A 14267-nucleotide genomic window follows, 5' to 3' on the forward strand; every position below is an offset into this window, starting at 1 on the left:
GTTAGAAATGTCAGTAGTTGGGCACAGTTTTCTAAAAGCAACAGTACAATGGAAATAATCTGAACCTGTCACTGATTAATATTTAGTTTTCAAAAACACAGTGGTCTACAGAAGTCCAAGACTTCTACCCCAAACCTCAGTATTACTGGTGAGGGAGGGAAATAGTTCACAGCATTAGCTCACCACTTATATCTGTCCCTAATGTATGAGGCACTGTTTGCACTCAATAGCTTAAGTATGCTCATGCACGCACTTCTTTGATATCACGAAGAGAGACGAAAATCCAAAATGCACCGGAAGCTGAACCATTTTCCATTTACTCTATCACATTGGGGGTTGGCAAACAGGTTCACAGAACAAATCTGGCCCACCATTTGTTTTTGTAAATAAAGTTTTATTAAAGCACAGCCATGGTTAATCATTTACATGTCATTTATGGCTGCTCTCAGTCCTACAAAGCACTCACTGCTACATAGTTGTGGCAGGAAAGACAGCCTACAGTGCCACAAACGCATACCATCTGGCTCTTTACAGTAATTTGCCAACCACATTAATAACAATCTTATCACTAAAGACATCATCAACTTTTTTTTTATTAGTACTTCTATAAACAGGAAACACAGTTCATTCACCCAAATTTCAAAACTGTCTTGAAATCCATTGTTTGTGTCGCATCAGATTTCTTGCCCAGGAGTTAATCCCACTTCAGGAAATAGGCATACACATTCAAAAGTGTTCTTTTATTATTTCTAGTTAACATATATTGTATAAATACTCTATTTTTATATGCACTTTTACAAAAGCGATATAACTTAAAGGTTTTTATCATTAGAAATAAATGTATAAAAATAAATATGTTATTATAGGCATTTATTATAAACTATAGTCCTTCTTAGAAGGAACAAACAAACCGATACTTATGAAGTACATATAATTCATAGTAATGTATTTTACTATATACATATACATATGGAAACAGTCATATTCTCTCTCAGTAGAAGAGCTGAACAGACATTCACCAGGATACGACTGTTGGACCAGCTGCCAGGAGTGGACCTGCTACCCCACAGCAGCCTCCCACGTGAGACGAGTGATCTCCGTGCTCCCCATCTCATGGGACCCTGATCTCTATACCCCATTCTTACGCTGGCACGACATGTATTATTTTATGCGTGTTGTGAGCCATGGATTACCTTTAACATGCACAGTCCCCCGTCAGGCTAACCTTAGGAGAAAGCAAAGCAGGAAGCTTTCTCTTATGTTGAACAATCAACTTTTCTCTATGGATAGGAAAGATGCATCACCCTTCCCTGAAACCACAGCAGCCAGAAACTTCAAATGATGATCTTGTTTGGACCTTTCTCCCTGCCTCCAGTGACAGAAAGGGTGCCTTGTTTGAAATCCAATCTTACCATCCCTCTGCTTTGCCTTTCCCAACCCCTGTGATACCAAGCATCTAATTAGTACCATGCAACAGGGTAGCCATGCTTCTGCCAGACTCTGAAAATTATTTGTGCAATAGATGTAACAAATGAAATACTAATAGTGCTTTGGGACTTCATAGAGCTGTGTATGGCCTTTCAGATGCTACAATTCTTCCTTAACTACCTTATCAGAATTTAACTGGCAGGATAGTGTCCTAATCTATCTCTTTTGCTATGTATCCCCTACACACACCTCATTGTCATACCTCATTGCCTACTGGTTCCCTCCAGCACGCTTGCCCTCAGTGTATCAGCCCTCCCACGCTAGCTATCATGTCCTCAAACCCTCTTAACTGCACTGGGCCAGTGTGCAAAAGTCAATGTAATGCTTTGGCTTCTTCAAAGGATCACAGCTCTCATTTGATAACACACCCCCATCGTGGGACAGACATTTCAAGGTTCTCTTCTTATAACCCTTCCCACAAGTTTTGGAACATGGTGACCAGTCTCCCACCTGCCAACGGGGGCAAGGAAGGTCTGCACACGGTCTGCTACTGGCTGGCTTCACTTCTTTCGCACATTCGGAAGCAGGGTGTCCGTTAATGTCTCTGCACTCAACCACTCTTCTCTGCCAACCTGAGCCGCATGTCTTGGAACATTCCCCCCACTCCTCAATCACCCACTCTGAAAATGTGGGAATGGCGTTGAAGGACTCCGTCTTCTTCTTCATAAAATAGGTGTATTTGATTTTGGGTCGGAGGGCATGCCCCACCATAAGAACCTGGATAGTTAAGGGTTCTTTGAGTGGACTAAAGCTGCGGATTCTTTCCAGCGCTGCCGAGGAACCACTGTATCTTAAGACAGTACCTTTGTAGGTGAGGTCTTGCTCTAGTGTGGACAGAGTGAAGTTTCCATTCAGAATATAGGTACCGTCTGCAGCTCTAATAGCCAGAAAACTGCCATTGTTTCTGGACCCCCTTTGATTGCGGTGTTTCACTTCAATGTTGGTGGCTCCAGCTGGAATTGTGACAATGTCATGATACCCAGGTCTGTGGACAAAGAAAACAGGTATGTGTCTTTCAATTGGTTAATCAACCACAATGTTTAAAAATATGCAATTCTTTTAAATGTGACTTTTCCTTAGTCCTATAAAATCATATATCAAAATTACATGGTCTCTAAAGCATGTGCTTTGCTGTACGTTGATTAATTAATTAATTTTAGTTTTTAGAGATAAGGGTTCACTTGTAGGCCAGGTTATATTGGGGCTCATTGTGTAGACCAGGCTAACCTAGACCACTGGAATTACATGAAGTGCTGGGTTTATTGTTTTTGTGTATTAGTATTTTGAGTTAGGTTTTCATGTCGCCCAAGGTGACCTGAAACTCGCTACGTGGCAAAAATGAGCTGAGTATCTGACATGACAATCTTGTCACTCCTGTCTCTGTCTCTCATGCACTGGGATTACAGATTCATGCCACAATACCAGGTCTCAGGTAGTGTTGGGGATCTGAACCCAGGACCTTCTGGATACTAGGGAGGCTGTCTACCACCTGAGCAGCAGAACCTCTCTACTCCAGCAGTGAGGGTTCCGAGACTCACCTTGTACTGGTGACTGTTCCTGATACTTTCTTGCACGTGGAGCCATTTCCTCCACAAACGCCACACTTATCGAACTTCTTCTTGGAGTCTATGATGCGATCACAGCCAGCTTTTACACACTGTCCTTGCACACAGACAGACGTAGAGTCTGGGCTACAGGGAGTGCCATCTACAACCTGTGGAGACGACATGCACCTGATGGTTAAATGTCTGATGGGATGGCAACCGGGAATACGACATGTACTCTTCTCATGCCACAGGATAACCTTCATTTTGGCTTTCACAGCAGTCTGTATAGCTATCTGCAGAGTTTACAAGTGTCTTGATTTTATATGTTTGCTGCCCTATCTCCAAGATCAACAGTAGCAGTGTTCAGTGTCGCTTTGATTGCTGTTCCAACCTCAGTGTCTAGCATAGTACGCTGTAGTAGTCGAAGGTGCTTCGTAAATCACTTGCTAAATATTTCATCCACAGCCTGGATGTATTTTCCTATCGTCTAATGCTAAGAATACATGACAAATTCCATTTCCTACTTCAAAGTAAGACTTATCCCCTCAGCGAAACCCCAAAAGAAATGGCGAGTCTCTTTGTTCAAAGTACATGTTCCAACAATGAATTTTTAATTTTCAAACTCTCACCTTAGTGAGTGTGAGTGTATGTGCTGTGTGGCTGCTAGGTACCTAGTAACAAGTACTTTGGACTACTTTCTAAAATTCCCGGATGCCGTGTTAATGTATAATTTATCTAACCATGAATTTTTGTATGCGAAACCTAGTTATACAGGAAGGCTCTTCAGTTTTCAAAGGGCCATTCTTTGGCTATAAAGAAGCAATATTAAACAGATTTAAGACTCTTCTAAGTGCTAGCTAGAGCAATACACATCCCAAAGCAAGGAGTTTCTCCTTCCTTTAGAAGTATTCCAAATTCAAAACTGAACACAAATTAATAGGTAAAGAGAGCCCAAAGGTTTGCATGGAACTGCAGCAAGCCAAGGTCTTTGGCTCCTTAGCAAAGATACATGTGTGAAAGTGCCTACCTTGGGCTGTAAAACAAAGAAGTAGCCAATGCCTTTGGCTTCACAGGTGAGCTTACACCTGTCCTTGGGCGAGACGCCAGCATACTTGGGTGTCCATTCCACTGTGGGCTCATTCCCAAAGGAAGGTTTGGAAAACTCGTTGTGCGCCTCGCATTGCTCCTCTCTGAACGTTTTTCCTGAAAAGAGAATGACCGGGATGACGTTCCCAGTTGCCAGCTTCCAACCACATGTTGTGGGCACATCGCCTCTGCCTGGTTTCTGAGAGCTGAGGTCCAGTATGACTCACCGTTGTTGTCTGGACAGTCCTCAATGTTACAGGACCTGTAGCGGACTCGTTTGCCTTCACAGTACTTCCCTCCGTTCTTTGGGACTGGGTTGTCACATTCTCTCATTGTGTATTGAACCCCTCCACCACAGGTTCTTGAGCACTCTCCCCAAGGTCCCCATGGTCCCCAGCTTCCATGAACAGGGGTCTAAATGGAGATACCGATATCAGTGTTAGAACAATTGAGACATTTTAGGGAATCAGAGAGAAATGTAAAACAGAGAATCAGTTCTCAAACTACGCTATCATCTCTTTGTCCCACTATGGGACACAGATAGAGGGGCTTGTCTGCGAAAGGGCCTCAAACATCACTTTGCTCTTCTCAATTCTGAGTTGCACACAAATATATTTCATTAGGAAAACTCACAGCAAAATGCTTCATGTCGGTCTTGTTCACACACTTGCCACTGACACACCATTTCCCTTCTCCACAGCTGGTGCCATCTGCCCAAGGGAAGTGTTTTGTTTGGCACACCAGTAAGCCACCAGAGGTGCCAGTGCACCACAGGGTTGTGCATGTGCTGGCTGCATCAGGGCAGTGCTTGGATTCCTCTCCAAATGTAAACTGACACTGGCGGTTGGCATCGTACAAGGTACCGGGAAGATCAGATGGGAGTTTGATTGGATTCTGGGGCTTGTCCATCAAACATTCCCCTAAAAAAAAAAAAAAAAAAGAAAAGAAAAAGAAAAGAAAAGAAAAGAAATAAGAGGCAGTTATTAGTACATATTTGGTGAAAACATGCATAGTGGACATTTAAAGCCATTCACTTGTGAAATTTAGTATTTGGGGAATACCAATATTAAGGAACTATAGACTTTTATCAAGACACTATCCTCAATGGAGTATTTCCGAATTCACAGTGGTGAGGAGTTACTGTTTCTGAATGAGTAGATGTTGGGAGCGGGATGCAGTGGAGGTAAAGATCTCCAACTTATGATCTTGACAGAGCAAAGTAATTCTGAGAGGGGAAAATGAATTGACCAAGATCTGTGGAGCTCACTTAACTAGAACCCTGCACAAGGAAGGTTGGACACCATCTAGAAGAAGGGGCTGTCACTTTACCATGGCCGTTATCCAGGAATGACGTGACCATGTAGGCGCTGCAAGGTGACCAGGGCTGGTTGTGGTCCAAGCTGGAGAGCATCGAGGCCATCAGATGAGAATCCCCACTCACTCCATTAAAGCTGGCGCAGTGCTTTGCGTCATCGTGCGGCATGTTAAACACATGGCCTGGGAAGCAGACAAGATCGACATTAAGTTATGATCCCGTGCAGCTCAACTGCCCTCTTACTACACAACCTGTGTTGGGGCTGATACTTTGATCAGGGTATAGATAAAAAGGCCAACTTTCGAATGTTTGTAGCTCTTTATCGTATTCTAGTAAGACCGTATTTGAAATAGTGGAAAATATACCCTACAATTTCTAAAAGGGCTGGTGGTTAAAGAAGCAAGATAGTCTGAGATTCTCTCTCTCTCTCTCTCTCTCTCTCTCTCTCTCTCTCTCTCTCTCTCTCTCTCTCATCAGATTGCCTTATTGGGTTATATCCATGCATTTGGGCTTAATTTGTACTCTGAAGCCGACTTACCCAATTCATGGGCTGTGGTGAAGGCAGCCTGTAACCCGTCATCTTCAATGACTGAACAGCTCCTGCTGGGGTCACATATAGTCCCAACATCAGCCATCCCGAGAGTGTCACACGTGTGGGAGCCGCATAAATCCTACAGAGAGCCAAGGGAAATTCCTTTTAAGTAGGACAGAGTGGACTCGACACTTTGCTCTTCAGCCGGGCGTGTCTTCACATGCACTTTCAAGCATGTCCATTCATTATTGTTGGGCGTGAAGGACTCACTACATGTCCCTCTAAGCAAGATTGCCTGTAATGCTTTTAAAATAGAACTGTGCAACTGGAGATGTTGAAATTTAAAATCGAAATAAACGAGACAGATTAAGCTAGCCCATAACCAAAACGGAAGTGAGGCAATACCGATGAGATGCCTTCTCAAGCCATCTGCTTAGCTCAAGGCTGACCTCCGAGGTGATGAAATGGGTGATAACATCGCATCTTACCTGTCTGGTGAACAGAATTGCTGTGTCATAGTGTTCCGCATCCCGGTCACTGGGGCTGTTGTGCTGTTTCTGCCAGCTGCAGAAATTCCGAAGGGTGAGAGCCGCATTGGAGGTAACTTCCGGTCCCTTCTGCTCCTCGTATATGACCAAGATCTTCACCACCACCAGACTGATGGAATTCCTAATGCTGGGGTGTTTGTAAAACCTGGCTGCCACCGAGAACAAGGTTAGAAGGTAATGCTTTAGACCGCTGCCATGGAAGTCGGCCATGGACTGGTCAGCCACGAGCATGGTTTCCACATAACGGGGACTGGACACAAATCGCTTCTTCCTTATGTTTCCTGGTCCTGTAAAAAGAAAAAGGAAGTTTGCCCATGGGTTGTCATGTCCTTCTCATAATAGTGAGTCTCTTAGGGTATATTAGGAAAGGTAACCTAGTCAAAGTAAATAAAACTGAAATACACCTGGAACAAAAATAAAACAAATATTTGCATCTTTAAAAAACCGTGGATGTTATTTTTAAGTTTTTCTCTTTTGCTTTAAATAAAACAAAACAAAACAAACAAACAGACGCCCAACAGAATGATCAAACTGTCTAATAATGTGTCTGCTGGGTTTCTTTTGTGGCCTTTGAAAACTCCATGGCCCGAGTAAGGCAGTATGGATATCATCCTACCCAGCTGTAGTAAAAAGTTGGCAAGAGAAGCAGGCAGAGCGCCCTGAGTCACCCTTTCACTATTGAAGCCAGGGCTGAAATCCTGAATGAGATCATCCAGCTCCACGTGGAAGGCATGGGGCAGGGCCGGAGGGGGGGGGGGAGCCTCTGCCAAGGGGTGGGGCTTGAGGAGTCTCAGTCTGTAAGGCTCAGCTCTCTCATTCAGGGGGTCCCAGGGGGTTCTCTGCTCAATCCAGTTCCGGGCACTAGGACCACCCACTCTGCCCAGCAGTCTATTCCTGCCTCCTGTCACTCCCTGAGCCCCGGGGCTGGGGGGCGGGGGGGGGGGGGAAGTTCCTTTCTCAAACCAGGGTTGCCTATTTGGAAAACAGCCCTTCTGGGGTTGCTGAGACTCAGCCTTCAGAGAAGTCATAAGGTGGGGCATGACTACCAGCTCCTAAGACAAGTCGGACAAGGGGGAGAAGTCTAGAACAGGACAAAAAGAGACTTGAATGATAAAATGAACTAACTGGCTAGTTAGGGACTGAACACAGCAGAGGCAGGCGGAAAGTGTAGCAGGGAGGGTCAGCAGAAGCTGAACATTCCACAGCGCTGGGGAGCACAACCTCGGCCGGGAGAGGGAGTGTGAGTCGCCAGGCCGAGGTAAGAGGCGCTTGGAGGCGGGGCGAGCTGAGCAAAGACCTCCCAAGCAGGTTCTGCAGAGGGCCCCCCCCCGGAGCCACCAGCCATCGGGGTCAGCTTTTCAAATGGGGGAAGGGGACGGACGGAAGGCCACAGAACTGAGATCACCACTCCGTTGCCCTGGCTCCTGAACACACATCCAGGTCACCCTCGCTCCTCTACTCCGCCCTCCTCTGAGCGCTACGTGCACACACGGACTGACGTTACAAAACTCAGCGCGAAACTACAACCTAGTTAAAGTGAACTCATACATTCACTAAAGGGATGGGAAGAGATTCTTCAGTGTAAGGAGGAATCGCTTCACCCTTATCTGCAGGATCTCTGATTCATTCTTTTCTTAAATTATTAACTATTCTGGCAAATAAACGTTCTAGCACTGTCTGGTCAACTTTTTTGGGGGGGTGGGGTGGGGTGGGGGGGGGGAGTTACGACCCAGAACCTCAATTCACTGCAGGCCTGAGTTGTTCGCATCCAGAGGCGATCTGGAGTGTTCCCCCAGTCACGCCTCGTAAAGAAGTGGAGCGCGGGGGTTGGGGGGACTGAAGGATGGGTGTGGGGGCACTCTTATACCTGTTGACTTTCCCGTGCCCTGACGAGTGGGGTCCCTCAGAGGCCACTGGTTCCGGGTATTCTGACTTTCGGGTCCGGAGTCGCTGGTTGGCAGGGTCTCGTCGTCCAGGACACCGCACTTGGCCCCGCCGCTGCCCCGCCGCCTTCGCCTCAGGATGTGGAACTGCGGCCGTGCGGATGACTTCTCCTCGGGGACGGCGGGGACCAGGCGTTCGGTGGCCGCCGCAGGCGCTGGCTGAATGAAGAACTCCTCGCCTTGTAGGTAGAAGGCACCGCGCACACCTTCGCAGAGGCTGAGGGCGGCGGCGGAGCTGGGGTCACCGTTCACCGTGCCGGAGTAGAAGCAGTGAGCCAGGTCCCCGGTGGGGTCCAGATGTTGTGCCTCGGACCCGGGACTGCGCCCCACCGTCTGCAGGGTGAAGCCAGGCGCCAAGAAACCGCTATCCGGCTGCAACTTCAGATACAGCTGCTGGCCAAAGGCGTTCAGACGGAGGCGTGTGGTGGAATCGTGGCCCCGGGCGCGCTCCAACGAGGGCAGCACCAGCTCCTCATCTTCCTCCGTGGGGCGCCCGTGTGCGCCCCGCACACATAGCAGCATTGTTATGGAAGCAAGGAGCAGCAACAGCATGTGTGCAGACAGAGAGCTCCGAGACCTCGCTGCCCGCTGGACGTCCCCCATGATGGAGCAGGGCTTCTGCTTGCGTGACCCCAAAGGGACTTTTGGCTGCATGTCACCGCACACTGCGGCGCAGAGAACTCTTGTTCTGGTTAGACGCGCAGAGCTTCACTGGCTTGCTCCGATGCTTAAAATTCACGATCACTTTGATTTAAAAGTTGGTGCAGAGCTAGCAGCCAAAGCTCTGGGTCACTTAGAAAGAGGCTGCGCGGGAATTTTTTTTTTTTTTTTTTTAATTCCAGCACCGAGAGTTGGAGGCTCCGCACTGCAATAGCTGCTGTAGGATCGAGACTCCCCCGGGAGCTGGGGAACAAGTCCAGAATAGGAGCCTGGACTCTTCGTCCTCCGCCTTGGCCGCGATTTGGCTCGATCTGAGCAAGGATCTGTCCTCTCTCCGCCGGGCTGTGCTCTCTGGCCTTGCGATAGCACCTAGCTCGGAGCCACTTTCCAGCGAGTGCAAGGACCAGGCAGCCCCGGCCGCCCCTTTATAGCCACATTGGAGCCCCTCCCTTCCCCACCAACCCTGCGACACCGCCCCCTGAGCTCAGTTGGTGCTAAACCGAGCTCTGCGCCTCGGGGCCTGAAGGGGGAGGGGGCAGCCTCCGCGCTGGCCTCACGCCACAGCTCGTCACTCTGGGGGCGTAAGACGCCGAAACAGCGCTGTGACCAGCACTTTGTACAGCCCTGGCTGCTCTGGGGAAAAGAGTGAACCTTTAACTTCATCTCTTGGCTGTTGATTCTCGGACCACCCTGCTTCCTGTCGCCCTTCCTGTGCCCCGATTGGGCTGCGGTTTCCAAGAAAGAGGGTCGAATTGAAAAAGATTCCTCAACATTCCTTTTCTCCTCTACTCAGAGCCTCTTCTCCCCCAAAGTGAGCTGTTACCTACAGCTGCCTTTTCTTAAAAATCACCCTTCTTTTCCGTCTCTTCCACCCTTCCACGAGCACCTTAGCTACAGCGTCCTTCTCTTAACCCCAGCTTTTCTTGGGCAGAGTATGTTGACTCTGAGCTTCTCAGGAAGAGAAAAGAGGGATTGAGAGAGTGTGTAGGAGGGGTGGGGTGTTCACGGGGCACTTCTCAGGCTCCGGATTTTAAAAATCCACGTGGAACGACCTTAACAGTTTCTTCAAGTCCTACCTAGAGACGTCGGTGGGATGGGGGCGGGGGTGGGTTGTATCCTGGCTCTTTCCGGAATAGTCTATCTGGAATCAGTTTTAGTTCCCTAGAGACTAAGAAGGGATTTCTGCTTGCTCTTCTTCACCGGAGAAGCAACTCCCGCCCAGTCCGCGCACTTCCAAAATCTAACAGCAGTTGCTGCAGGCCGCAGGCCAGGCGGACAGATGCATCTAAGATTCCCCACTTCAGTACCAAGTCCAATGCGGGGGGATGGGGTGGGAAGAAACCGGGTTCCCCTCCCCCCGCTGTTCCTACCGGGAAGGGAAAGGCAGCAGCCCCATTACGAAAGTCATAAAAGCTGAGCCCTTCCAACCCCGGCCCCTAAGAAAAAGTCGAGTGGCTCTTCCACTGAGAAAGAGGGAGGGGCTCTGTGACCCAGAGGAAGGAAATGGTTCACAATGCTCTCACTGGCGGAAAGGCATTAGGACAATCTTGAGAACCACAACCCAAGTCCTCAGGCAGACCGGCGCGCTCATTCCAGCGAGCTCTTGTTCTCTGCCCTTCCCAGTTCTCTGCTCCTGACTTGCTGCCCCACCCCCATCCGTTGCTCGGTTGGCTCTCGGTTGATCTCATCCCTTTGCTCCTCCCCAGATCTTTCTAAATTTGTGGGCCTCAGACAGTTCCTTGCAATCTTCCAAGGCATCCTCTTCCAAAGGTTTCTGCCAGACACGTTCCCAGGGTTCTAGATAGCCTGCATGAAAACAGAAACAAAAACTTTGTTTCCCACACCAGAGAAAATCGAATTAAAAAAAAAAAAGTGGCTGAGATAAGCAAGGCCACCCCAAGCTCCTCCAAAGCTCTTAATAACTTCCTGGTGATTGAGCTCACCGGAGGAGTCTGCTCTCAAAATTTGGTTTCTTAAGATCACACTCCTAGCTGAACTATACACATCAAGCAACCTTGCTCTTCCATCAGGGAACGTTGATGTTGTCTGTCTTCCTTCCTTCCTTTCTGCTTCTTCATCTTTCTTCATCTCTTCTTCAACGCTAACTGATGGCCACAGTTAGGAGCAGCAGCGGGTGGGGGCTTCATTTGTGAAGTGTCCAGCCTCTGTCTTTTTGTCTAAGAACCTGCTTCAACAAGTGGGCTTTCCCAAACCCCACAGTACTGGTCCACCCACTTTGTTTGAGAAACATTTCTATTTTCTGTTATGCTTTTTTTTTTTTTTTTTTTTTTATCTTGACTGTTTGTGTGGCTTCCTTCCGCTCTGTTCTCCCTCATTTGCTAACAAGCAAGATTAGATACTTGTGAGAACAAACACAAACAAGGGCAGTCACCCGTGCGCGTTCACAAACCCCTTCCTTGCTTAGAATGTAGATCATAAAAACCAGTGCGTGATGGAGACTGAAGATTCTTGAGGTGGCCCAGGGGATGAAAGTCCTACTAGATCCATAATGTATGTGCGACCTCCTTAAATTGAGACAGGAAGGGAGATTTGCAGGACCACCAGAAAAATATGTAATTTTAAAATCAAAGTGTAATATATTTCAGCCTATTCACTCTCCCATGGCAACTTCACCTTTTAAAGTGGATGCAAGCTTGGCCCCGTGCCCATTCCTGCCTCTTGTCTGCTCATGTTGGAAGGGATTTCGGTTGGAGTACATCTCGAATCTCAGATGGGTTACTTCAAATCCATTATAATTTTTTCATATTTCATGTTCTGTATCCAAATAGAACTGGAATAAAAAAGGCACCGAGTTAAAGGGGAAAGGGTTGCCAGGAACATGGCTTTTATATTCTCTGGGTTTCTCTCCAGATTTCTGTTCTTTTGCATAATGGCTCCAATCTGTTGTGCACCTGTAGTTCTGGGAAATGATTCTTTTTTAATCGCTTCAACAGGGACACGGGTGTTGGAGTTGCCAATTACTAAACTGAAAAAAAAAAAGTGCACATTCAGAGGAGTCTCTAATCCACTTTTTAAAAATTAAGATCAGCATTCTGTTTTTGGCACACAAGCATATAACACACACACACACACACACACACACACACACACACTCTTTATAAGCAAAATGTAAATTGAAAGAAAATATCTGAATGAAAAAAAATAAGATTTTAGGGGTTCTATTTACTGACCTGAGAGACAATGGTGAAATATTGGGTTATTGTAGTAACTTGGATAGTGTTACACCTGTAAAACCCTTGCTCCTGGATTTGTATCAGCACCCAAAATGCCTATGCTTTGCTAATATCTGCTTCTTGTATTTCTGGTTTTCTTCCTATACACTGTATTTCATCATAGAAAAGCTTGCAGAAACAGCAGCTTAACACATCTTAAGAGAAATACTCAAAAAAATTTATTTATTTTGAGATGCGTCTAGCTGACATGGGTTTATTCATCTTAGAAATATAAAGTTCGACCTTCTAAAAGAATGCTTGTCCTTTCTGAACACACTGAATTCCTGAAAAAAAATTTTTTTTCTTTTCGAAGGAAAAGGAGTAGTTACTAACCGTTGACTTCAGTGAGTTCCTTCCACCTTTGTCTGTCTCAAGGATTCTCAGGTTAAAGACACAGAACGCTTCTCATGAAGTCTTTATCAAAGAGAACACTCTACAGGCATCTGTGACGTGAGGAGGTCTGGTGATACAGAGGCGCTATTAGGATTGTTTGAGTGTAAAAGTTATCTAGAGCAACAGCTAGCCAGCATACTTCATAAGCATGGGAGGCTTTGATTCATGGCTCCCCGTGCTTTACCAATTAGGAACTCGAAACCGATTGGCATTAGTCTCCCTTTAGGCTACATAGGAACAAATATCAACATTGGAGCAATGAATATTTTTTATCTGAATCGAGATTTCAGAAAGAAAACATCCATTTAAGCAGGTTGTGAGTTTAATAAATATCAAAGTCTGAGAAATTATCAATTCTATTTGGACATGAGATTTTTTACAAACCCCAAACTTGTACATTGGAAGATCTGAGGGATTTCCTAAAAAATACAGAAGAGGGGAGCCTTAAAGTGATTAATTAACTCGGTCAAGATGATACTGTATGAAATTGGGATCTCAGAAATAAATTATCATTTAATAAAATGTTTCTTGGTGTTTGAATACAAATGTTTTGTATGTAAATATATTATCAGACTTGCGACTTGTGTTCTTTTTACAATTATTAATTTCATTTTACTAGCAAAAGGAGTTTTATAGTAGAAAAAAATTCCACCTTAAAAGATTCACCAGCTTCGGTACCTCTTACTTAGTCCACAAGGTGGCGAAACTCTACAATAAATGGTATTCGGTTTTCTTTTCCAGTTAAACTAGGAATTTGCAAGTTTTATGTCTTTCCAAAGACATGTAACCGATTCCTCTTACCATTTTAAGGAACCTGTAAACCAGTTTTTAAATATTGCAATGTTACTTGTATTTACATATTTTCAATCCGATAGATAATTTTTAATCGTGCGATTTTGTTAGTTTAATCCAAATATTAGTTAGGTTTTAAAAAGTGAGAATTCTTTGGCTGCTTTTATATGTCACAGTTGAGAGCTCACTGCAACTCAAATGAATAAATTACAGATATACAATCTATTGAGAGATTACAGCTTTGTTGATTCACTGACTATGCGGGTTGTTTGTTTGTTTGTTGTTTGTTTTTTACACTGCTACTTGACACTTGGTACTCACTTTAATTGCTTTTCCAGGTTTACAGTATTTCCCTTGGCCACAACAAAAAGTTAAAGAGGGCGGGGGTGGGGGGTGGGGGGTGGGGGAAAGCTTGGTAGTGGAGTGGGGGCAGGGAGAGGAAAAGTGCAGCCACCAGGGGGCAACAAAAGACAAATTTTAAAATAGGTCTTACCCTGCCAGTTTTTCCAACAGTGTGTGATCCTCTCATCTATAAGTGATTTCCCAATACTGAGTGATTTAAAAAGCTATATTCTGAAGATGCGTTATTGCTAAATGTAAACTATAGTAGCACAATTCATGGGTTTAATAGATACTGGAGCTAAAAGCAGGTTATGCCAGTCAGCAGGAGGCATACAAGACTTTGAAGAAGGATGTTTGAACTACGTAGTGCACTCTTTCCCACCACCAA

The 14267-nt window shown here is 45.8% G+C and overlaps 1 protein-coding gene and 1 pseudogene across 1 annotated transcript; both read right to left on the bottom strand.

Annotated features, from left to right (window-relative positions):
- Positions 1 to 373: 373 nt before the first annotated feature.
- On the bottom strand, positions 374 to 10902 carry Adamts1 (ADAM metallopeptidase with thrombospondin type 1 motif 1). The gene is made up of 9 exons (XM_034515317.2): positions 8384 to 10902; positions 6457 to 6803; positions 5975 to 6107; positions 5451 to 5618; positions 4755 to 5041; positions 4349 to 4535; positions 4063 to 4238; positions 3027 to 3202; positions 374 to 2473 (listed from the first exon to the last, which is right to left on the bottom strand). Exons 1-9 carry the CDS (start codon positions 9111 to 9113, stop codon positions 1774 to 1776), a joined length of 2904 nt encoding a protein of 967 aa, XP_034371208.1. The 5' UTR covers positions 9114 to 10902; the 3' UTR covers positions 374 to 1773.
- Positions 10804 to 14267, bottom strand: part of LOC117718314 (PRAME family member 12 pseudogene) — a 28832-nt pseudogene continuing 25368 nt past the window's right edge.

This window comes from Arvicanthis niloticus, chromosome 12 (genome assembly GCF_011762505.2).
Source record: "Arvicanthis niloticus isolate mArvNil1 chromosome 12, mArvNil1.pat.X, whole genome shotgun sequence".
Lineage (NCBI taxonomy): Eukaryota > Metazoa > Chordata > Mammalia > Rodentia > Muridae > Arvicanthis > Arvicanthis niloticus.